Source organism: Podarcis cretensis (assembly GCF_951804945.1).
Source record: "Podarcis cretensis genome assembly, chromosome: Z".
NCBI classification, from domain to species: domain Eukaryota; kingdom Metazoa; phylum Chordata; class Lepidosauria; order Squamata; family Lacertidae; genus Podarcis; species Podarcis cretensis.
The window spans coordinates 15,597,226-15,622,180 of record NC_137184.1 but is presented as its reverse complement, the minus strand read 5'-3'; the positions used below and the strand labels follow the sequence as shown (position 1 = coordinate 15,622,180).

The following is a 24,955-nucleotide window of genomic DNA, read 5'->3' as shown; positions in this document are numbered from 1 at the left end:
CATTTCCCTCCCTAGTGCCACCCTCTGTCCCCGACCAGAGATAAAAGAGCACAGCCAGATACGGGCTATGCCCTGTATCCCCACGTCTGCAAGGCGGTGGTCCAGAAGATCATGACCGACCATGTCAAAGACTGCTGACAAATCTAAAAGGATCAGCAGTCCTGACCCGCCTCGATCCAGTTGTCTACGGAGATCATCTGTTAGGGCAACCAGAGCCATCTCGGTCCCAAAACCAGGATGGAAACCGGACTGAAATGGATCCAAAGCCGATGTTTCCTCCAGAAACCTACCAAGCTGTTCAGCAACCACTCTCTCAATTACCTTACCCAGATATGGTAGATTTGAAACTGGGTGGTAATTGGATAGGTCTAAGGGATCTAGTGAAGTTTTCATTAAGAGTGGACACACCTCTGCTTCCTTCAGTTCCCCTGGGAATGTCCCCGTGCCAAGGGACAAATTGATAATTTCAACTGGGGGGTCCGCGCGACATCTGGACACTCCCTAATCAGCCAAGACGGGCATGGATCAAGAAGGCAGGTGGTGGGCCTACCAACTTGGAGGAATCCACATCAGCAGGGAGCATCTGATCGAAATGGTCCAACACTGGACCTGAAGTCAGTCGAGGGGCCTCCAGTTCAGTCACTGTATCTAAATTGGCAGGGAGGTCACAGCGGAGCAACAGGACTTTCTCCACAAAAAAGCTCACGAATGCCTCACAGCTGTGGGTCGAATTTGTGCTTAAATTTGGTTGTCCTCCTAAGGACGTTATTGACCTAATTATTCTAAAAAGTTGTGCCGGGCGAGAGCTAGCGGATGCAATGGAAGCTGCAAAGTAAGATTTCTTAGCAGCTTTCATCGCCATTTCATAGGCTTTCATAAGTGTCCTATAAGATGTTCTTGAGGCTCCGTCACGAGTCCGTCGCCATACTCGCTCTAGCCGTCTAAGATCCCGCTTCATTTTCCAGAGCTTCTCAGTAAACCAAGGGGCCCGGTTTCGACGGGGTCGCAGAGGGCGCTTAGGCGCGATCTCATCAATGGCTGCCAAGAGCCGGTTATTCCAGTCCTCAACAAGGTCATCTAATGAGTCACCAGGAGGAGCAGGGTCCCGCAAGGCTTGACGGAATCTATCAGGATCCATCAGTTTTCGCGGGCAAGCCCAAATAGGCTTGCCACCCGAGCAGGGGAGCAGCGGGAAATCAATATTGGCTTTCAGAGCGTAGTGATCAGACCATGGCACTTCCACAGGGGGGAGCATGATCACATCTATAATGTAATTAATAATAAATTAAATGTGTATAGCACCCTTCATCTGAAAATCAGAAGGCGGTTCACAACAGTTTTGGAGAAAAGCATAGAAGGAACCTCTGCCTTTTATGGCCATGGGGGTTACACACGCTCACAAATTTACCCTGGGTAAACATCTGCAAATCTGCAAAATGTGCTGATGTTTCTTGGTATCTAAATGAAATTTGCTAGAGAGGCACATCTGCAGATGGGGGGCAGGGAGCGACTGAGATGTGCTTCACCAGAGTTCCCATGTCTGGAAGTTTTAAGAAGAAAATCTGGACAGTGCACAGAGTGGGGTGACCGAGGGGAGCGAGGGTCTGGAAACCAAGCCTCATGAGGAATGCTTGAGGGAGCTGGACATGTTTAGCTTGGCGAAGAGAAAGCTGAGATGTGAGATGATAGTCATCTTCAAATAGCTTAAGGGCTGTCACATGGAAGATGGAGCAAGCTAGTTTTCTGCTGCTCCGGAGAACCTCAGGTTAAGAACAGTTTCAGGTTAAGAATGGACCTCCAGAACGAATTAAGTTCTTAACCTGAGGTACCACTGTATAAGCTAGACAAGCTATAGCTTAGGGCCCCAATCTCGTTGGGCCCCCCAAAAAATTTAAAGGAAAAAACCACCTGGATGTACATTTCCAAAATATAAGATAAAAAACAAATAAAATAAAACCTACATACAGCAACAGTGGCAAATGGCTTTAGATACCTATTAGATCCATAAATGTCCATATAGCAGGCACGTCCAACAGGTAGACCGTGATCCACCGGTAGATCACTGGACATCTGCGGTAGATCACTGGCTCCCCCAAAAGAAGTTCAACAACTTCGGCTCCTGAAGTCTGTTGGGAGTTGGACACCCCTGCCATATAGTATATATTCAACACAAAAAACAGCGACAATTTGTTGTTGACAAAGGACAGCTGGACATATAAAGGGCCCCATTACCTTCAGAGCTTAGGGCCTCATCAAACCTAAATCCAGCCCTGCTCTTAGGGGTCCCTTCCAACTCTGTAATTCTATGACTCTGTGATAATAATAATGGTAAAGTTCATGACACATTAGAGAGTAACTTCCCACCTACTTAGTCTATATACCAGTGAATAACCTGGTATTATAAAGTCTTCAGAATTTTCTCTTTCCAATGAAATGAACCCAGTGATACTCCACCCACTGTTCGGTATGTTATTTTCACTAATGTGTGCATTTTAATGAACACTGTACTTAACACATGCGGCTTTCATATGTCACATGACTGGAGAGCTGCATTGCAAAATTTGGATAAGTCTGAATTTTGAAAAATAGCTGCATTTCAGTTTGCATATTGTTTTGCAAAGTACAAGATAGATTTGTCTCCTTAATACAAAGTGAACTGAATTCCTTACCTCTGCATCCCTAAAGTGGGGGGGGGGGTGGACGGCTAGCTGGCTATTTCCAGTTATGCCTGCTTTTGAACTTCCTAAAGCATCAAATGTTCTGCTTTTGGAATGTGAGCCGGATGGACTTTGGGGTCTGATCCAAGAGGGTAATCCTTCTGTGTTTACAGAGGGGATGTCCCGCGCCTGCATCCAGAATAGGCAAGATTGTGTGCCTTGGCCCTTTGGTTTGTCTGCTCCTGACTCAGCACACAGAGTTTGGAAGCCACAAGACTGCATAAGAAAGGGGGATTGGATTGTGAAGAATGCAGAGTCAGCAAACATCTCCATGTCAACACCCAGGTGCCAAAAAAGACAGGTGACATTCTGGCACAGCAGGCCACTATCTCTCTCTCTCTCTTTCTGGCCTTGAGCCAGCAATCACAAGCCATGGATCTTCTGTTGACAAGGGGGTTACCAAATTCTGCTCCTGAACCTGCTCCTGTGTCTTTAAACCCACAGCCAGACATGCAGAAAATAAAGTTTTCTTCAGCACTTTTTTCCTCTAACCCAGGAAGAGCATCACTTGCGAATTGCTCACCTGCCTGGCTCCTGTCAAAGGCAGAAGAGTGCCCCCCAAAGTTGGCAGTACTCAGTGGCGTAGCGTGGGTTGTCAGCACCCGGGGCAAGGCAAGTAATTTGCACCCCCTAACCCGTGGATTTGCGCCCCCTAACCCGTGGAATTGCGCCCCCTAACCCTAACTCCCAGATGTTGCGCCCGGTGCAGCTGGCCCCCCCTGCACCCCCCACGCTACGCCACTGGCAGTACTACAGTTCTTATATACTGTAATACCTTCTGTCAGGCTTGTTGTCCAAAGTACAGAATCACAGAATTGTAGAGTTGGAAAGGACCCAAGGGGCCATTTGTCAAACCCCCTGAAATGCAACAATCCCATCTGAAAAATCCCTGACAGGTAGCTATCCAACCTCTGTTTAAAAACCTCCAACAAAGGAGAGCCCATCACCTCCTGAGGGAGACTGTTCCATTGCGGAACAGCTCTTACCATCAGACAGCTCTTCCCAATGTTTAGTTGAAACCTTCTTTCTTGTCATTTGAATCCATCAGTTTGGGTCCTAACCTCTGGAGCAGCAGAAAACAAGCTTGCCTTCAGATATTTGAATATGGCTCTCATATCACCTCTCAATCTTGTCTTCTCCAATCTAAACATACACAACTCCCTCAACTTTTCCTCATAAGGCTTGGTTTCCTTAGGCCCTATGGAGGTCTTTGTTGGGGCCTTTCAATCCCTGGGGAAGGCTGCCTTTTTAAAACCCTCCTCACTCCATAACCCAATTGTGAATGAGTGAAGAGGGAGGTCTGCAGTATGCAGAGCAGTCCCTCTGAGAGTTAGACACACCTCAGTCATTTCTGGCTCCTCCCATCCCAAACAAGTGGCTGTGATTTATAATCCGGGGTGGCTCTCTAGAAGAGGCACACATAGTTTTGTGTGCTGAGTGGCACTATTCCATCTGTGGCAGATTCCCTGTGGTGGGGTGAGTGAGGGTTTTCTAAATTTTACAGAAGATGAAGGAGATAAATTGCAAAGGGGGTGGGGTTTTTTTTAAAGAGGAGATTAAGATCCAGGAAGACAAGGAAACAAGAGTTGAGGCTGTGTTCTAAAGTGGATAAATGCAATGTGGAAAAATAATTTGAATAGGACTGCATGTGTATGTTTAACCTGTTTGAAAGTGCGAGAGTAATTCTGGGGCTTTTGCTTTTCACTAGGGCAGCTGGCAGTGAACCCCCATTGACTGGGCATCTCCAGTCCCTCATTTAAACCTAGCCTCAGATAGCCACACATAAACGCCAGCAGGGCTGCTATGCATTATGCAGTAGGTGGAACTAGAAACTTGGCAGCTTTGGCTTTCGTATCATAAAGGTGTAAGGAAAGGGGGTGAATGATAGCCACTAAGGGGAATGACCTGGGAAGCCTCGGATTCAAGTTTTCCCTAGTGCCCACAAAATGCATTAACAAAGAGCAGGTGCTACCTAGCAAGGCTGTTTGCAGAGACCTCCAAAGCAAACATTTTTGGTGCCCCTTGAGTTAAAAGGGGAAAGTAGAATGAAAAACTTCTGATGAATGTTATTCGCCAGCAGCTCTGCCCTATATTCAGTAAAGGGAGCCTCTCGTAATGAATTTATTTGCCTTGTGTTCTAGCTGGTGGGTGGGTTGTATTTAAATCCAGCAAATTGTGGGGTGTGGAGAAAGATACTTTTCACAGTAGCTATCATCTGCTTGTAGCCAGCTTTGATTCTGGAAATGAAACATTTTGTTTCTTTTCTCCCTATTTCATGCTCATGACACTCCAACAAACATGGGCCTAGCCAGGATTTTTGTTGTGGGGGGGCGGCAGGCTTTTGTTGGGGGGCAGAACCTCAGATTATGCTAATCCAGGTTAATCTGGCTGCCCATCTATTACTGAGCCAGGTTTAAAGTCCTTGTATTAAATTACCAAGCCTTGAACAATTTAGGTCTAGGGTATACCTCACGGACAACTTGAACCCTTATATCCCGGCTCAGCTGTTGAGATCCTCTGCAGAAACATTGTTAGCTATTCCCTCAGCTGGTGAGACTCATTTGACAAGAACAAAGAGCCAAGCCTTTAGTTTCATTGGCCTCTGTGGAACTCCCTGCCTCTGGACATTCAGTAGACATCTTCTGTGCCAACTTTTAAATACCTGCTGAAAACTTTTCTGTTCCGTCAGACTTATGCAAGGAATTGAAAACACATCTTTCCACTATAGCTTGCTGATTTCTCATTCTAATTGTTTATAATGGTTTTTACTGTGTGGTTTTATGTGCTACTGTATATGAAATAGTGGTATTTAAATATTTTTAGAAATAAACAAATAATTCAGCATTTTCACCGCTACACCACACTGACTCTTCAGGACATGCCCACCTTTTATCCTCCTAACAACCCTGAGAGGTAGGTTAGGCTGAGAGATAGGGAATGGCTCATGGGCATCTCGGTGAGTTTCATGACTGATCTTGAATCTCCTGGGTCCTGACACCATGCTGCATGAGCTGGCTTGTACAGAAGCCCCCAAATACCGGTACTTGGCAAAAAAAAGCAAACCCAGAAAAGTTGTGGATTGTGGCTATTCTTTTGTTCTGTCTGCAACTGGTACCCCCATTCGTTCTTCTTCCCCTCCTCCAAATAAATCCCAGGCTGCACACAGAGGAAATTGAAAATGCAGTCCAGGCTGGTTGTCCAAAGCAGGAACTGTGGAGGTCTTTGTTTGGCCTTCTCAATCATTTATGCTGATGCCAGGCGTGATGGTGCCAACGAGGCTACCTACACAATGTGCCAAGTCCACTGAGGGGTAAAAAAACAACTTTTAATTGGACAAATGATGGTAGAAACAGCCACATGGTTCTCTAAAGCAGAGCCGGACACCTTTCAGCTCTTGGGCTGCAAACGGCCTGCAGTCTGATTTCACCCTGATTTCTTTCAGATGTCTTTTAAGAACTTTATTGTTCAAACTGGCCTTTGGAACAGAGGTCGCATCCTCATACTGCTTTGAACAGCCATGGCTTCTCCCAAAGCATCCTGGGAAGTGTAATTTGTTAAGGGTGCTGAGAGACATTAGGAGACCCCATTTCTCCTCACAGGACTGAAGTTCCCAGAGTAGTTTTATCAACCAATCCCTCTTCCCGAAGAACCCTGGGAAATGTAGCTCTGTGAGGGGGAATTTGGGAGGATTTCTTAACAACCTATCATTGGCAACCTATAGTACCCAGGATTCTTTGAGGGAAAGCCATGCCTGTGGTTTTGGGGGAAGTGGTATCAGAGTGCACGGCACAGGTGTGACCTGGGTGTCTAAAACAAGGGTGGACTCATGGTCTAATTTCTGGAGTGGGGAATTCTCACAGCTGTATATGACCCTCCAAGTCTTTATGGCCTCTGGGGCTCTCTCTAGGCTACACCACCTCCTCCTCTGCCACCCAAAGACCTCCCCATGTCTCTTTCCCCACCAGCCCTGACCCCCACCCACCTTGAGTCTCTTTCCCTGGATGGGATGTGTCCTTGAACTCTGACCATGCCTCTTCCTTGTCTGGATGGATGCTAGAGAAATGGATGTGAGAGCGAGTGTCTATGGAAACTAGCCTACTATCCAAATATAAAATTTGCATTTCTTGCTCCACCCACTTTTGCCCCTGGCCCCTGGGAGGTTGCACAGAAGGGAATGTGGCCCTCAGGCAGGAAAAGGGGTTTCGAATCCCTGGGATAAAAATTTCAGTGAAATAGGGATGTGCCCAAGGCCAATGGTTGCCAAGAAGAGTATTCCTCAGCCACTGAATTCCCTGGGGCTTTCAAGTTCCTCCTGAAATTTAATAATGATGGAGAGAGCATTCTGCAGCTGCGGAGCCACCACTGAAAAGACCACTGTTGTTGTTGTGGGGGGGGGGGAGACTGAAGAATCTTTGTCCCAACCTCTGTCTGGTACCCAAGTGAGGAACTGTTTCTGTTTCTACTGATAGAGACAATGTCTCAGAGCAAAGGCGTCGTGGTCCTTGCCTACAGCGGGGGGTTGGACACCTCGTGCATCCTGGTCTGGCTGAAGGAACAAGGCTACAAGGTCATCGCCTACTTGGTAAGTTGACAAGGTGGAGTTCAAGCAGGATCCAGGAGAGGAAGAGCCATAGGTGTAGTAGTAATAATAATAATAATAATAATAATAATAATAATAATAATAATAAATAATTTATTTATACCCTGCCCATCTGGCTGGGTTTCCTCAGGCACTCTGGGCGGCTTCCAACTGAATATTAAAAACAATACAGCGTCAGACATTAAAAACTTCCCTAAACAGGGCTGCCTTCAGTTGTCTTTTAAAAGTAAGATAGTTGCTTATTGCCTTGACATCTGCTGGGAGGGTGTTCCACAGGGTGGGCGCCACTACCGAGAAGGCCCTCTGCCTGGTTGCCTGTAACTTGGTTTCTCGCAGCGAGGGAACTGCCAGAAGACCCTCAGAGCTGGACCAATGATGGGGGTGGAAACGCTCCTTCAGGTATACTCAGCATCTTGTTCTCACCGGGGCCTCTCAGATGCCTGTGGGAAACCAGCAAGCACAGTAGCGTAGCTAGCCAGCGGGGGCAGTCCACACCAGGTGGGAGTGGCATAGGGTGGCATGGGGGTCTTTAGAGTAGCACAGACATTTGTAGTGCAGCACGGTGGATGCTATTCATCTGGAGGTGGGATTCTGGGCAGCAGGGGAGCTTGAAGGTGGCATGGTGGTAACCAGGCATTTCAGACTCTGCAGGGGGGCAGAGCCACTTCCCATGCCTGAAATCAGCAGCTATGGAACTCTGGTGGCTGCCCTAAAAAAGCTCAACAACTTTGGTCTGCCCCAGGTGCCAGTGGGGGTTGCTACGCTGCTGAGCAAGCAGGACCCGAGCATAAGAGCAGCTCTCCCCTCCTGTGGTTTCCAGCAACTGATATTGTGGCCAGCTTTATCCTCTTCCATGAACTTGTCTAATCCTATTTTAAAGCCATCTAGGTTAGCAGCCATCCAGGCCTCCTGTAGAAGCAAGTTCCATAGTTTGCACTGCAAAAAGGACATATTTTTAAGCATCCTGAATCTTCCAACATGCAGCTTTGTTGGAGATCCATGAGCTCTAGCGTTATGAGAGAGGGGGAAATGTTTTTTCCTCTTCTATCCACTTTATCTAAATAAAGAAGTCCCAAACATTGCAACCCTTCCTCACAGGGGAACATTTTGGTTGCTCTTTTCTGAACCTTTTCCAACTCTGCAGTATCCTCCTCCTCCTATTTTGCAGTAAGACTTGGTTAAATCTTGGGTCAGTTCTGGCTGAAATTCTGGGTTAGCCACAGTTCAGCAAGGAATCTGATCTATGTGTGTCTTCCATCTCCCCACCCCTTTTACCCCAAAACAAATATTAATATATGGCACGGTGTCTACTCTTCCAGGCCAACATTGGACAAGAGGATGATTTTGAGAAGGCAAGAAAGAAAGCACTTTCCTTGGGAAGCGAAAAGGTGATTCTTAAGCCCCCCCCCCTCCACATGCTAACAGTCAATCAAATGGGTTGCAAATCCACAGAGCTGTCAGACTGGCCTAATTTGCAGGGTTAGTTTATCAGGTTGATGGGAGAGAATGTTATGCATGCATTATTAACAGGTCAGAAGCATTGCAAGTGGATTGTTCTTGGAATTATGTGGAAAGTTGCCTCTACAGCTGTGTATATGAAATGATGGCGTGGGAGGAAGTTGCCTACAATGGCAGCACAGAAATACTCTCAAAGTATAAATCTTTCTATAGACATAAAATATACGACTGTCATCATGCTGCAGTTCACATGGCTGCCAATAGGTGGCCATGCCAATTGCAGCTTGACAACAGGAGCCTCTCAGCGCTGGCCCCAGCCTGGGCAGTGCCACCTCCCATGCCTGGTGCCTGACTGCCTGGGCTTCTGAATTGCTGGGCGAGGGAGGAAGGCTACACTGGGCTGGGGGCCTCTCCCTGGGCTGCACTCACTTGGCTCCAGCCTCCCTCCCTCCCTCCTTCTGTCGAACTTCCAGTTGGGTGTTGGGCAGTGCCCCCCTCCCCAATATTTTATTCAAGTTAGTGCCACTGAAGGGGACCACTGGAAAACTGTTGCCCAAGCTGAAGCCAGGCAAAGTCAGCCCCAGGCTGACTTCACCCTGCTCTAGCAAGAGGTTGCATGGTGGGGTGGTGGTGGTGGGGTGATGTGATGCCATTTTTTGGTTTTCAGGCAGCAGAATGTCTTGGGCTGGCCCTGCACCACAGTTTGCACTTGGGATCACTAAGCACAGCCTAGTTGTGCATTAACTCCCAAGATATACTTACTAGGCACTTTGTAACTTTGTAAAACACAGCCTTGTATTACAGTTTTAAAACTGTATTTCTATAGCTGTTGCCAGGATTGCAAACTTTCTGAAGTGGGGAGGGCGGGCACCTGGATCAGGGTGTCAGACGATGAATATAATTTTGGGAGCAGGCTTTACTTGCCCCCATCACCCCTTGGCAGGGTTCTGAGTTCAAAACGTGCCTCCCTCCAGCTACTGATAAATAACTGGGAACAATCCCATCCCTTCTCCTCCTCTCCATCGGTCTCAGGTTTACGTTGAAGATATCAGCAGAGAGTTTGTGGAGGAATTCATCTGGCCGGCGGTCCAAGCCAACGCGATTTACGAGGACAGATACCTCCTGGGCACCTCACTGGCCAGGCCCTGCATTGCCCGTAAGCAGATGGAAATAGCGCAGAAAGAAGGTGCCCAGTATGTTGCCCATGGAGCTACAGGCAAGGTAAGCATTTGACGACTGGTGCTCATTGAGACTGGCGGGATGTAAGGCAGGAAGCCCAGCAGTAGGTGGCGCCAGAGCCAGCTGATTCCAGTTATGTCCCTATCATTCCTCTGCTGAGTTCTACAAGGACAACACTGAGACTTAAGGAAGACAAGGAAGCTCTCAGGCAGTGCCACTCCCTGGATTGGTTGTGGGCAGGTGGGAGCTGGCTGAGCGCAGACTGGAAGATTCAGGACAGATTAAAGGAAGGACTTCTTCATGCAGTGCATCAGTGCTTTTATTCAACCGGAGCATGCTGGAGTGCAGTTCCAGCACCTCTCAGGTGAGTGCCATTTCGGGCTGGCATTCTCCTGCACTTCTTGCCTTTACAGTCATACCTCATGTTACATTTGCTTCATGTTACGTTTTTTCAGGTTGTGTCCCGTGGTGACCCAGAAGTACCGGAAAGGGTTACTTCTGGATTTTGCCGCTCGCACATGCGCAGACGCGCAAAATGACGTCATGCGCATGAGCAGACGTGCCGCTGCGGGTTGCGTTCCTTTCAGGTTGTGAACGGGCCTCCGGAACGGATCCCGTTTGCAACCAGAGGTATACCACTGTATGTACTTCTGAGAAGCCCAAAACGAACATTTCAGGTCAATACGGAAACAGGCCAGCATGTGTCAGTCTACACATTTTTTTAGATCTATGACTCCACCTAGCTCCTAGCCATGACTGGTCAAACTATGGGGCAGGGCCAATTCGTATTTCATTTTCTTCGATCATTATCCCATGTAGTGGCAGCAGGCTGTAAGCTTTGCAGCCAGGCCTCTACAGTTGCACACATGTGTGTTTCTGCAAGGGCATTTCTGAGCTGCCCTAGTCACCCACCTGAATCTAAGAGAACGAGGGAGTCAGAGGCGTATTTATTTGACCAGCACCAGAACCAGGGGTGACCCCCCAAACCAGCTAGGGAGACAGCTTGCCTTATTTTTTAGCACCTCCATGGGCAGTGAATGTGGCTGTTGTCAAACCAGCATCTGTTCACGGTTGCCCTGAGTTGCCCAGCGACTTACTGTAACAACTTCATGTTTTTCTTGAACAAGAGCACTGCAGTGCATAGTTAAACTATGGAACTCATAACAGCAGGAAGCAGTGAAGGCCACTAACTTGGATGGCTTTAAAAGAGGATAAGGCAAATCTATGGAGGAGAGAGATATCAATGGTTACTAACCATGATGCCTTTGCTCTGCCTCCACAGTTTCTAGGAGATACAGGAGAGTTCAGGGCCCTTGCCCACAGGTCCTGCTTGTGGGTTTGTTGCAGGCATCAAGTTGGCCACTGTGAGAACAGGATGCATGGGTGTTTGGCCTGATCCAGCATGCTCTTCTTTCTTCATATTGGCTGAAATTGGGGGCAGTGCCCCATTTTCTCTTTCAATGGCCTCAACTGCTTAGCCTGAGAGTTGCTTGGAGGACTTCCGGGTTGGCGCCTCCGGCAATGGCGGAGCTCCTCCGATCGGGAGGAACTTGCTCCGTGAAAAGTAGGGTCTGAACCACCACGGCGAAGGCGGAGACCCACAGAAATCACAGGCGGAAGAAGCCTGTGAACTTGGGATTCAGCTGGCACCATTCGCGCCTCCCCTACTCACGGGGAAACCCTGTTTTGGGGATCTGGAGCGACGTGGGGTGAGTGGCGCAGTGCTTTGAATTGACTGCTTCTTTCACGGAGTGAAGCCGCATTGCTATTGTCGGAGAGCGCTGACTTTTTTCCTGTGGACAATTGGACTTTAAACAACAACCCGTGAGTAGAACGGAAAATTGGATATTTAAATACCTTAATTTGGCAATGAGCGGGGAAGGTTCAAAACAGGAAGTCCGCCTTCCCTTTTTGTAAATAGACTGAAGCAAAGAGGTTGCAAGCTAAGGTCTTGGAAAGCCTCATGTAAAGGATTAGATTTCCATCGATTGAAACTATTAAACCCCCCTTGGAAACAGGGGAAGAGGGGGAAATTGTGGACTGTGCATCCTGCAGGAGAGAGTGATAAAAACTAAATTATCACTGCTCTGAACTCCTGGGAACGGGCTGCCAGCAGATTGACGTTTGGAAAAGTTCATTGACAGCGAAAAACAGTCAGTTAATAAGAGAAATATATTGTTTTCATTGTCCACTTCTGCGTTTTAAAAGGAAGAAAAAGCAATTGAAAAAGTAACTGAAAACTGAAACTATTTTACTTTTGGAATTGTGTCGGAAAGGATTGATACAAATGGAGATTGCTCCCCCCTAGAAGGGAGTCTTTGAAACTGTTACAAGAGTTGAGCTGAAACTGTTAAAAGAGTCGAGCTGAGGAATCCAGCTGTACGATAAGAATTGTGAGAACTAGAGACTGACCTTGGACTAAAATGTCGGCAGATGAGATAATAGTGTCTGCATTTTGCAGGATAGATCATTTGCTGAAACAGCTTCACAAGAAGATAGATGCTATGGCTACCAAAATTGACATTTCGGTACTAAAAGTGAATACCAACACAGAAATAACTCAGGATCTGGCACAGGAATCTATTTCAACAGGGCAAATCGTTGAAAAGGAGAAGGAGAAAGTTGCTGTTGTTGAACTTAAAGTAATACAAGGGGGAGCCTTAACTTCACAGAGGCAGGTTGAGGGTTACAGGTCAGGGCCCTTTGTGATTGAAACTGGAAGAGGTCAGATTTTGAGGATTGGACTGGAGGGGGAAGGTTGGAGAGATCCCCTTATGCAGGGATCAATTAACATTTGGGACATGGATTTGGGTCAGGAGGAGATTGGAGCTTTGGGGCCCTTTGGATTTGGAGGAACCTTGAAACAAGATTTGAAATACTTTATGGATCCTAGTTTTAATTATGGAAATCTGGCTGACCTGTCGAGATGGAACAAAAGTGCTGTTGGGTCGGAGCTTCCCCGAGATCTGCTCTCTAGAATTAAAGAATATGAAGAAGATTGGCGGAAGGGATGTGGAGAAGAGTTAAGAGCCTCGGACATAAGATCTCCAGGTTGATGGACTATATGGAATTGACGGAAAGGACTGGCAGAGGCCGAGACCAGGAAGAGGAGACGGTGAAGAAGATTGGAAAATTTAAAGTCTATATAGGGAAATTTTGTAAAATTTAATGAGGGATAGAAAAATCTTGGAATGGATTTTTTTTTTTTTTTGGCCTTAGTGGAAATGTTTTAAGAGGTTAAGTGTAAATAGGCATATTAGATTTAATGGGGAATAAGATTAAAAATATTTTAAGATAAAGGATTTGCTGAGATAACGTATAGAAGTGGAATACAAGGAGGGAGGTGAGAGGAGGTCAAGGAAACAAGGGAATGAAAGATAGATTATGGTAAAGGCATGATGTGTGTTTTTAAATTGTTTTTGTTTTGTTTTGTATAGTTTATGGTGTTTAGATGTTAAGGTTGTATTTTGTATTGTCCATATTGTATTGTTTCTTTTGTTTCTTCTCTCTTTTTCTTTTTTTCTCTGTAAGTTTTAAAAGTAATAAATATCATTAAAAAAAAAAAAAGAGCTACAGTTCCCAGCTGTATGGAGCTACAGTTCCCAGCAGCCCAAACTAACTACAGTCCCCAGGATTTGTGGGAAGCCACGGCTATTCAAATGGCTTGAGGGTGCTTTAAAGGTATGATGTAGATGTGACCCAAGATTCTAGTCCTCATAGAATAAAGGACTGAATTAAATAGGAACATAAATCTGCCTTATACTTAGCCAGACTGCTGATACATCTAGCTCAGCATTGTCTGCACTGACTGGCAGTGGCTTTCCAGAGTTTTACTAGCTCCTATCTAGAGATGTCAGGGACTGAACCTGGGAACTTCTACATGTCAAACAGGTGCTCTGCCATAGACTGCCCATAATTTAGGACTGGGGTTTCATGGAAGAGCAACCTAATCAACCCTTAGGCTGTGTACACACCAGACATTTAAAGTACACCCCCCAATCATGTGAGCTGTAATTTAAGGTTACTGGGAAATTTAGCTCTGTGAGGCATAAACTATGGATCCCAGGGCTCTTGGGCTGCTGGGAAATTTGCTTTAAAAGTGCTTTAAATGTGTATGCAGTCCTATTGAATCAAAAGATAGCCTTTAAAAATGGTACTGCACAAACATGAGAACTAGAAGTTTGTTTTAAAAACAAAACTAGATCTGGAATTCTCACGAAACCCGTCCCAAGTGTTGGGGTAGGGGTGGGAGGAAGATAATGTAGCCTTTTCGGACTATGCCCTTTGGGTTCAAGAAGACTGGATGCCATGCTTTTGCAAATCTGGACAGCCTGTTTTCTTTTTCGGTTAAAAATTAAGCTGCTTTCCGGCAGAGGGGAGAGTCCATCTGTTGCCCTGGAGTTGCTGGCTGGCTGGCTCATCTATTTAACCATGGAAGCATGCTAAGCCTAAGCAACCGCTTGAGGAACCCCAAGATTCCTGGGGCACCTGCTCTGCAATGCGGAGATCTTCAGGGGGAACAGTTTGCACAGTATTACAGACAAGAAATCCTAGCCCATCAAATCCCAGTCACTGTTTCTCCAAATGCCCAGAGAAATGAATGTGTCTTCCGATGAAGCTGGAATGGTGGCAGTGGTGTGCACAGCTCAGCTGAAAGGGAATGCCACAATCAGGTGGGAGCAGAGGAAGTGGGAACCTGAGGCCTCTGGATGTTAATGGACTACAACTCCCATCATCCCTGGCCATTGGCCATGCTGACTAGTGGTTGATGGGAGTTGGTGCCCAATCAGGAATTGTAGCCCAACAAGATGTTATAGTACAACAAGTTCTGGAGAACCACACAGTCTCTCTATTTGTGGACTAGATGATCCTTTAATCCCAGGACATAAAAACATAAGAGCTTTCTGGGTCAGGCCAAAGGGGGTCCATCTAGTCCAGCATTCTGTTCTCACACTGGCTGACTGGATGTGTGTGGGAAACACAACCACAAAACATTCAACCACAAAAGCAAACTCCCATCCTGTGGCTTCCAGCAACCCAGGACTCTGTCCTTCCTGCCTTGCAGGGGGCTGGACTAAATGATCTTTAGGTCTCTTTCGACCCTACAATTCTTTGATTCTACCATATCTGTTTTATAGTTAAAAATTATAAAATGGGGGGTTTAAAATAAGAAGCTACCCATTCAAATCTCACTCCAGTGAAGTTACAGCGCTCATTCTCGGTCTCACTTCGGAAATAATTTGGAAATCAATATGGAAATAATAAGTGCTCTTTATTTCTGTTGTTGGTCTGGAAAGTTGTATAGCAGGCTTCTTTCCACGAGAGGGTGCAATGAAACCGTGCTTTTAAAGCCGCTTCCTTCCCATTCTAAAGTTGCTGACTCAGAGTTTCTCTGGCTTGACAAGGCAGGAACTGTCCAGCAGGGGGGGAGAGAGACTGTGCAATGGGTCCCCAGCATCCTTCCAAGGAGTGCCTGTCGACTGTTTGTGAATCAGGGATGAAGCTTTTCGTGGCCATTAAAGGCTGCTCTGATCTCTGTTCCCCTTTGATTCCAGTCCATTAACTTCACTGCTTGGGTGTTGAGAGGAATGAAATAAACAATGGCTTATGTGAGCTCAAAAGAATAAAAAAATCTCCTTGGACCCTACAGGGGAGATGGACTGCCATCCTGTTCTCACATTGGTCAACCAGATGTCCCAATGGGAAATTTACAGGCAGGATTTGAGCACAACTATCCCCTCCTGTGGTTTCCAGCAACCGGTGGTCAAAAGCACTGCTGCCTTCAGCTGTGGAAGGCAGAGCACAGCCATTGTGGCTAGTAGCCATGAACGAACAGCTTTCCCTTCCATGAATTTGCCCAATTCTCTTTTAAAGCCCTCCAAGCTGGTGGCCATCACTGCCTCCTGTGGAAGAAGCGAGTGCCATGGTTTAACTGTGCACTGCATAAAGACTTTCTTCCATCTGCCCTGAAGCTTCCAACATTCCGTTTCAGTGGGTTGCCACAAGTTCTAGAGCAGGGTTTCCCAAACTTGGGCCTCCAGCTGTTTTTTGGAGTACAATTCCCATCATCCCTGACCACTGCTCCTGCTGGGGATGGTGGGAGCTGTAGTCCAAAAACAGCTGGAGGCCCAAGTTTGGGAAATCCTGTTATGAGAAAGGGAGAGAGACCTGCCTCTATACACCTTCTCTGGGACATGCATAATTTCATAAATACCTGCTATGTCTCCTCTTAATTGTCTTTCCTCTAAATGGAAATGTCCCAAATGCTGCAACCATTCTCTCATAGGGGAAATGGTTAGGGAGGCCAGGAGAACCGGTAACCTGATTCCCCCTCTCCAAAGCAGTCCATCCTCTGGTTGCATTGCCAACTTCTTTAATGCACCGCGCGTCATCTGCAGGACCTTGCGGCTGGGCAGCAGATGGGGCTGTTTGGGGCCTGCAAGGGAAATGAGTGTTCTAATAGATGTTTCCTCCAGAGTGTTTTGTAATAGTCCCTGGAGGCTCCTGCAGTCAGGAACAAGTTTAGCCATGTGTATTCTCTTTCCAGCCCTCTCCTCAAGAACATCTCCACCTAATTTCCATGGGCACTGTTTATTACTTGTGATTACATTTATACTCCATCTTTCTTCAAAGACGGCGCACATGGTCGTCCTGCTACCCACTTGCAACCTCACAACAACCCTGTGAGGCAGTCTAGGCTCTCAGACAGTGATAGGTCCAAGGTCATGCCCCCCAACTAACCCCCCAATTGTCGCCACCCAAGAAGGGGTGCGACCGTAAGACTATAAACTCTCAAAAGCGGTATGCAATCATTGCTAAGTTTGCAAAGCACTGCTCCAGACTATGGACCTTCTGAGTTATCTCCTCACCTTGAAACTGTGTAAAGGGACTGTTTTTTTGGAATCCCACCTTTTCCTCCAAGTTGCTCAAGGTGGCATACGTGGTCCTCACACTCTTTATTTAATCCCCACAACAACCCGGTGAGGCAGGTTAGGCTGAGAGTGAGTGGCAACTCAAGGTCACCTGGTGAGCTTCCCGGCCAGGCAGCAATTTGAATCCTGGTCTCCCAGGTCCTAGTCCAACACTCTAACCACTATTCCACACTAGCTCTCCTTGACGGGAAGGCTAGGAGGTCACCTGCTTTTGCATGCAGAAGGCCTCCAAGTTCAATTCCCCTGAAACCCTGAGCCGCTGCTGCTGGTCAGTGTAGACAATACTGGTGGTGCCAGTGGCGTAGCGTGGGTTGTCAGCACCCGGGGCAAGGCAAGTAATATGCGCCCCCTAACCCTGGATTTGCGCCCCCAACCCTATCCCTAACCCTAACCCCCAGATGTTGCGGCCGGCACCCCCTGCACCCCCCACGCTACGCCACTGGGTGGTGCAATGGTTCGACAGCTTCCTGAGTCCCTGTATAATTCCCATCTTTTATTCAGAACTAGGAGGACTGGAATCTTAACTTTTAGGGGAAGGGGCTTACTGAGTTGTAGGCTACCTGCTCTGCAGGCAGAAAGTTGCAGGTTCAATCCCCGTGGGCATCTCCAGGCAGGGCTGGGTAAAGGACCCTCTTCCTGAAAGCTCTGGAGAGCAGCTGCCAGACAGGGTAGACAGCACTGAGCTAGAGGGACCCCACGGTTTGACTCAGGAGAAGGCAGCTTCCCGTGTTCCTATTTAAATCAGCCCTTAATTCTGAACCATGATGACCAGAAGCTCTTTCAAGTGTCCCATAGGGACTAGAAACTTTGACCACGAATCAAAGCAGAGGTCCCCTTCCCCACTGGAATCTGACACACTTCTTGCTTTCGAAAATTGTGAGATGTATGTGCACCTGGTGACATCAAACAGACCAGACCCCAGCCCTGCTGGTTGATAACTGAGTGGAACGATCCATCTTTGGGATGGCTTTGTGCCAGTATTTGCCTTTTGCAATAATGGTAAGCAGATGGGCGAGGGATTACACGCTCACTGAGAAGGTTAATTAGAGAAAGACACTGTCTGGGGGTGTACCATGCCCATTGATGTACAGGGGGAGCCCATCAAGCCATTAGCTACAGTTCTCATTAAAAGATAGGTGCTTTCCCTGACACTTACTACCTCTTCCTACAGCTTGTGAGTCGCAAGTGGGAACTCTGGACTACTCCAGATGACCTGTTTATTGAATATCCTCCTGATTTGCTTGTACAAAACCAATGGAGAGGTTAGGCTATGCCCAGACCTTAATGAGTATGTTTTCTCATTTGTTTCCAGGGAGGTTATACAATATAGAAGTGTTTGTTTGCAATGAGGGTGTACTATAAAGGAGTATTCATTCTGCTAATCTCTGGATTTGCTGGCAGGGTTTTACACATCTTCCCATTAATCATTCCTTCACCCCACTCTTCTCAAGCATTTCCCCTTCGCTTTCTTAACTGCAAAAGTCTCTCTCTTTTAGAGCCAGGGTGACAGAACACTTTAATCTGCTTTACGTGCATAAACCTAAATATCCAGAATGCACTTGAAACTTTCCTGCAGATAGTGGAACAGGTTAACCTTCCTTCCCCTTCGTGTTCCATGATGCTAATTAGCCTCTTCCCTAGATTCTTCTGATTAATGCTTTGTTTGAAACAGTATCATATCACTTTAATCAGTCATGACTTCCCCCAAAGAATTCTGGGAGCTGTAGTTTGCTAAGGGTGCTGAGAATTGTTAGGAGACCCCTATTCCCTTCACAGAACTACATTTCCCAGAGTGGTTTAACAATCGATCCCCTTTCCCAAGGAACACTGGAAACTGCAACTCTGTAAGAGGACAGGGATCACCTAACAACTCTCAGCACCCTTAACAAACTACAGTTCCCAGGATTCTTTGAGGGGAGCCATAACTGTTTAAAGTGGCATGGTACTGCTACAAATACAGGCTTTGTGAGATTTTTTAAAACTAAAAAAATGCCAGCTTCTATGGAAATGTCGACTATCCGATAAATAAGAGACCAAAATTGACAGATTTGCCTATCCCTAAATGCTAAAAGAACCTTTTATAGGATGCCAGTGTAAACCAAACCTTAAGTTTACCTTTTTTAATTTAGAGAAAAGAAGGTCTGTACAGGTATTAAATCAAGAGTTATTGATGTATCTCCCCATAAAGCTCTTTTTCAAGAGTTGCAATGAGGACTAGAAGCTTTAAAGTCGGCAAAAGGAAGCAGTTCGGGGCTCTCATAAAGAGCTGGCCTTTCTCAAGTTTCCTAGTGAACCTCAGTCAGTCTGCAGCCAATCAGTCACAGTGGGACAGGAAAAAAAGGCTAGCCCTTGATCAGCATGGCAGGATTTGAAACCTGCCTGCGATTCAAGAGTGTTTAATTGTACTCTTGTGTTCTTCTATCCTTTCTAGGGTAATGACCAAATTCGCTTTGAGCTCACCTACTATGCCATTTGCCCTCAGATCAAGGTAAGGAGCTGTAGCAGTGCATTGATGATCTCCCATCAAAACAAAGTTGATAAATTATCGGAGGGGGCATTTGTTTTAGAGGGGGAAATAGAAAATCAAACTGAATTGGGCCTCAATTTGGATGCCGATTCATAGCATGAGATGGGGGAGTTTATTCTCTCTGGTGATTGCAGAAGACCCCTGTTTCTCTCCCAAGAACTACAATTTCCAGAGTTTCCCTAAGATGAGGGAATCATTGTTTAAACCACTCTGGGATTCATAGCCCTGGGAGGGGAAGAGGACCTCCTAACAACTCTCAGCACCCATAACGAACTACAGATCTTGGAATTCTTTGCAGGGGCAGAAACATAACTATTTAAAGTGGTATCATAGTGCTTTAAATGTATGGTGCGAATGTGGCCTCTGTTTGTCTAACCCAGTGGTTCCCAAAGTGGGTGATACCGCCCCCTGGGAGGCAGTAGGATTACATGTGGGGTGCTAAGAGGCAAGTGGGCAGCAGAGGGTGCTGGTGGATATGTAAATGATCATATTTTGAAAAGTTAGCATTTCTGGATCAAATTTAGCAGTTTTGTTGAATTCAACTAAATAGTTTTAATTGGATTTTGAATAAATGTGCAATTAATTGTTACTATTTTGAATGTTATGGTGCTGTTATCTTGCTTAGTGGGGCCTGCAAACTGCTATTCTGAATATTGCTGTTTTATAGGGTCGGGAGCATTGGAGATGAGTGTATGGAACCAAGAGGGCAGTAGCCAGAAAAAGTTTGGGAACCATTGCTCTAACCTGTTAATTGCCTGATCCCTTAATTACCTTCAATATACTCTAGAATTCCATTCTGTTGTCTTACACGCAATTCCCCCCCCCCTTTTTGCTGATGCCCATCTGAAGGCAATTCTATTTTAGCTGATGTCCCTTCCTAGCCAAACAACTGAAACTCGAAGTTAGTTCTCCTGAGTTACATAAAAAACCCCAGAAAATTGGTTGTCAAATCTATTGGCTTTCGAATGGGTTGTTCTGATCTTTTAATCGGCCTCCTGTTTTAACCCAAACTGGAGAAGGCGAAATGGACACCTGAATTGCACCTTGCCTCGGGCAGGTCATTAAGTTACAGTAACAGCTTGAGAGCATCTTGGATTACCTTTGTTTGGTGAGATTAATGCAGGAGATGCTTAATGGCCAGTGCTCCTGGCTATCCAAAAGAGCTTTGAAACTCTCTCTACTCCAGGCAAGGGTTCATTCTAGTAGCTGGTTTTGGGGAAGGTCTCCACAGCTGTGGTCCCCAAACTTTTACAGGCCACTATCAATTCGGTTCCAGAAACTCATTATTCTGAATGGCAGTTTGCATGACCCGCTAAAGAAGATAATAACACAATAAGATTCAAAAAAACCCCCAATGAATTAGCATTTATTGAAAATGCAATTAAAATTATTTAGTTTGATTCAACAAAACTGATGAACTTGATCCAGTGATACCAGCTTTTCAAAGTATCCCCATGTGTCTTAGCAGGTAATCCCACTGCCCCCAAGGGGTTGGTCTTCACCTTGTGGACCAGGTCTAAGGGGGAGAAATCCAACTCTGGCCTCATTTATGGATGAACCAACCCAAATTTGCATGTTTTGGAAATTGCACTCTGAAATCTGCCCTTCTCCAGCCAAGCAATGTGCCCCCCAAAATAAATAAAAATGCATACACTAGGGTAAAGTGTGCATAAAAATGCATATAATCATGAAAATAGCTCGCACAGCTCCAATGGTTATTTTGGGAAATTGTGGCTGTTAAATGTGGCATCATAGCGCTTTGAATGTATGGTGGGAAAGCGGCCTATAATGTATCTTCCAAATGTTGCTGGGGTTATATCCTACCAAGCTCTACTCAGAGTAGACTCACTGGAATGAATGTTCTTAAGTTAGCAATGTCCTCTGATTAAGGAGGACTACCAGTGGACCCTATCCTTCAACTTCTGGCAGAAGAATATCAGAAGAGCCTAGCTCCTGGGTCATGCCAGTGACCCATCTAGTTCAGCATCTTAGTTCTCACAGTGGCCAACCAGATGCCCATAATGGGAAGCCCACAAGCAGGTCCTGAGTGCAGCAGCACTCTCCCTACGTGAATCCCTATGTGATTCCTAAAAAGTGGTATTCAGGGGCATAGTGCACATTGCAGCTAGAAGCCATTGGTTACTCTGGCCTTGATTTTATGTTGGAACCCGATTCTACCAAACTCATACTTGCTGACAATGCCCCCCGCATAACCAGTTCTTTCCCACCATTCTCTGCAGATCATTGCTCCTTGGAGAATGCCGGAATTCTACAACCGCTTTCGAGGCCGAAGTGACCTCATGGAATATGCCAAGGTAGGAGAATTCGCCCATCTCCTGCATTAGTCCTTTCCCCTCGTTCCTGTAACTGCCATACCCCTGTTAATTCCTGCAATTAAAGGTCTGGTTCTTTGGAGTTTTGGAACTCCCTTCCTGGAGAAGCCAGTTTGGCTCCCTCCTTGTCTTTCCACTGGCAAGGGAAGACTGTTTTGTTCTTTGAGAATTGACTGTTTCTTAAGGGTGGGGCTTTAAATAGTGCTGTGCTGTTTCTGTTATCTGTATTTTAATACATTTGGTGTTTTTTTTAATATTGTTTTTATCCTATTCAGATTTAATTACTTTTTAAAATAATGGTCTTTTATATGTCTTTAGTTTAGTTTTTTTTGTTTTTTATCTGTGTTGTTTCAGTTTGCGTAAGCTGCCTTGAGCCCTGGTCTGGGGGAATAGGCAGTATATAAATAATAATAATAAATTTAGTAATAAATGAGCCATTTGCTCTCATTGCCATTGAGAGCAGCCAGACGCATTTTAAGCCTCTGCCCCCTGGGCTGCTTCTTCTAGGCTCAGAAGAAGAACCTCAGGTTCTTAACAGGCCAGACAGATGTCCTTTTCCCATTTTGTAGCCTGCCTCCTGGTGTGCAATGTGAGAGGCATTTGGTTTCTCAGGCCCACAGGAAGAAGGGGCCTCTGAGCAACCCAGCTCCCGGCCTTTCTAGTGCAGGACATTCTTCCAGGGCCTCAGGCGCTGTGGTCACTTGGTCTGCAGCAGCTGGCTGGAAGTCCTAGACCTGGCTTTGCTTCATAGCTGATGCCTCTGCCGCCTCTGACTCTAGGCCCTGGTTGCGGCTGGATTTAAGGGTCATGAACAGGATTTTGCTACTTCAGATTCTCAGCAGGTGCTTCCATGTGGAAATTTGTTGCAGCCTCAGAATAGTCTTCAAATTAGTTTTACTGAGAGTATACATTTTGAAATCTGTTCCTTTTCCTGTCTTGAACTCAGAGCAGGGTTAGCAAAGACCAGGGGGTGCCAACCTGAATAAAATATTGGGGGGGAGGAGGTAAGCCCTGCGCTGCATAATTGATCATGATGTGATGCATGCACACCATTTGAATGGCAACGGCCATCAATTTTTTGGGGGTGTGTGTGCCTGCCCCCTCAGATTTTTTATTGTGGGGCTGAAGGCAAAGGTAAAAGAGGGTGATATTATTCTACACTGCAGCAACACCTATAGTGTCCAGATCAAGGGAAATTAATAGTCCCACTCTATCCTGCCTTGGTCAGACCACATCTGGAGTCCTGTGTCCAGTTCTGGGCGCCACAATTTAAGAAGGATATTGGCAAGACGGAATGTGTGCAGAGGAGGGTGACCAAGATGGCCAGGGGTCTGGAAAGCAAGCCTTATGAGGAATGGTTGAAGGAGCTGGGTATGTTTAGCTTGGAAAAGAGGAAACTGAAGAGATATGACAAGCATCTTCAAATATCCAAAGAGCTGTCACATGGAAGATGGAGCAAACTTGCTCCAGAGGGTTAAACTCAAACCACAGGCTTCAAGTTACAAGAAAGGAGATCCTAACTAAACATCAGGAAGAACTTTCTGACAGTAAGAGCTGTTTGACAGTGGAATGGACTCTCTCAGGCAGTTGTGGGCTCTCCTTCCTTGGAGGTTTTTAAGCAGAGTTTAGATGACCACCTGTCATGGATGCTTTAGTTGAGATTCCTACACTAAGGGGGCAGGACTGGATGACCCCTGGGGTCCCTTCCATCTCTATAATTCTATGATTCTATGACTTGACTTGAGCCAGCGTGGTGTAGTAGTTAGGAGCAGTAGACTCCTAATCTGGTGAACCGGGTTTGCGTCTCCGCTCCTCCACATGCAGTTGCTGGGTGACCTTGGGCTAGTCACACTTCTCTGAACTCTCTCAGCCCCACCTACCTCACAAGGTGTTTGTGGGGGAGGAAGGGAAAGGACAATGTTAGCCGCTTTGAGACTCCTTAGGGCAGTGATAAAATGGGATATCAAATCCAAATTCTTCTTCTTCTTCTTCTCATTTCCCCTTCTCAAACTTGGAACACAGTTACTCCATCACTGAGCACCCCGTTCCTGTGAAATTGAGGCTGCTTTGCTCATGTCCCCTGGGGGGGGGCTGAAACCTTCCAGAGAGCTTTAAAAAACTGCCGTCCATTCTGCCTCCTCTCTCTCTCTCTACACCGTTCACAACGTGTCATTTTCCCCCTTTCATCACAACGAACCTTTAATTTTCTAACCTTCAAGGCCACTTTGGATTTTAGCTGAGCGCAATCTCGCCTGCTCGTTACCGCAGCAATTACAGGCACCCCCTGCAGGAGGCTTCCACATATCCTCGGTTTTTGGGGTGTAAGGATACTTCCCCCCTTCTCCTTTTTTTTTAAAAAAGGCCCGTAATTACCTAGATGTTAATTGTCATCCACTTTGAAGGCAGAAACTTGTCCCCACTTCAATAGCTCCTTCGAGAGACAAAGTAAATGCCTTTTTTGCCCTCCCCTCCCCAATGCCTTTTATTCCCCGCTTTTTTTTTTTTTTGGAAGAACAAGTTTCAATAAAACATATTAGAAGTTTTGCATCAGAGCCCCTTGGCTGCCCACCAGGGGACCTTTTCTTTCCCTGCGACTTTATGGAAATGGTTGACAACTGGGCTCAATCAATCAAGAGGAAAAGAGCAGTTCGGTGTATAAACCAGAAAATTGCTTGAGGTTTTCTCTCTCTCTCTCTCTCTCTCTCTCTCTCTCTCTCTCTCTCTCCTTCCTAGTTCTTTTTTTAAAATAAAAAACACCCAACAACAACGCCCATCTAAAGCGGATCCAAAGCTGTGTTGAGTCAGAAAGAATTATTCTGCAGAGGGTTCTGAGACCGGATGCTGTCGCTCTTGGCCTCCCTTTTAAATTTTATATTTTGGAAATAAAGAGGCACGTGCTTTTCCCGACGCTTGTCTTTTACCATCTGTTATTTATTCCTAAGTAGGCAATTTCCAAGAGACTCCCATATGTTGCCAAACGGTCAAATTATTAACTTCGCCCTCTCTCTGTTTGTGTGTGTATATGTGTGTGTGTATTTTAATTGTTATTGTATGGGAAACTGAAGTGTGCGCCTTTTCTCTTCCCAAGAAAAAAAAAGGCCACAGCTATAAGCTGAGGAGAGGGCCCCCGCTCGAAGCAATTAATGTGGACGAAAAGAGTTGCGTTTCAGACTTTTCAAACTGTGGCCGTGTGTTAGGGAAAGGGCAGG

The 24,955-nt window shown here is 46.2% G+C and overlaps 1 protein-coding gene across 2 annotated transcripts in view; it reads left to right on the top strand.

Moving 5' to 3' along the window:
• The first annotated feature begins 4,100 nt into the window (after nt 1–4,100).
• The window catches only part of ASS1 (argininosuccinate synthase 1), a 79,396-nt gene continuing 58,541 nt past the window's right edge, over nt 4,101–24,955 (top strand). Inside the window, exons 1-6 of one of the 2 annotated variants that reach the window (XM_079961403.1) lie at nt 4,101–4,193; nt 7,187–7,299; nt 8,637–8,705; nt 9,808–9,996; nt 19,318–19,374; nt 21,654–21,728. In XM_079961403.1, coding sequence (XP_079817529.1) covers nt 7,192–7,299; nt 8,637–8,705; nt 9,808–9,996; nt 19,318–19,374; nt 21,654–21,728 — 498 coding nt within the window. In that variant the 5' untranslated portion in view covers nt 4,101–4,193; nt 7,187–7,191. The remainder of the gene's footprint in view (nt 4,194–7,186; nt 7,300–8,636; nt 8,706–9,807; nt 9,997–19,317; nt 19,375–21,653; nt 21,729–24,955) is intronic. The other variant, XM_079961404.1, reaches the window with a different exon arrangement.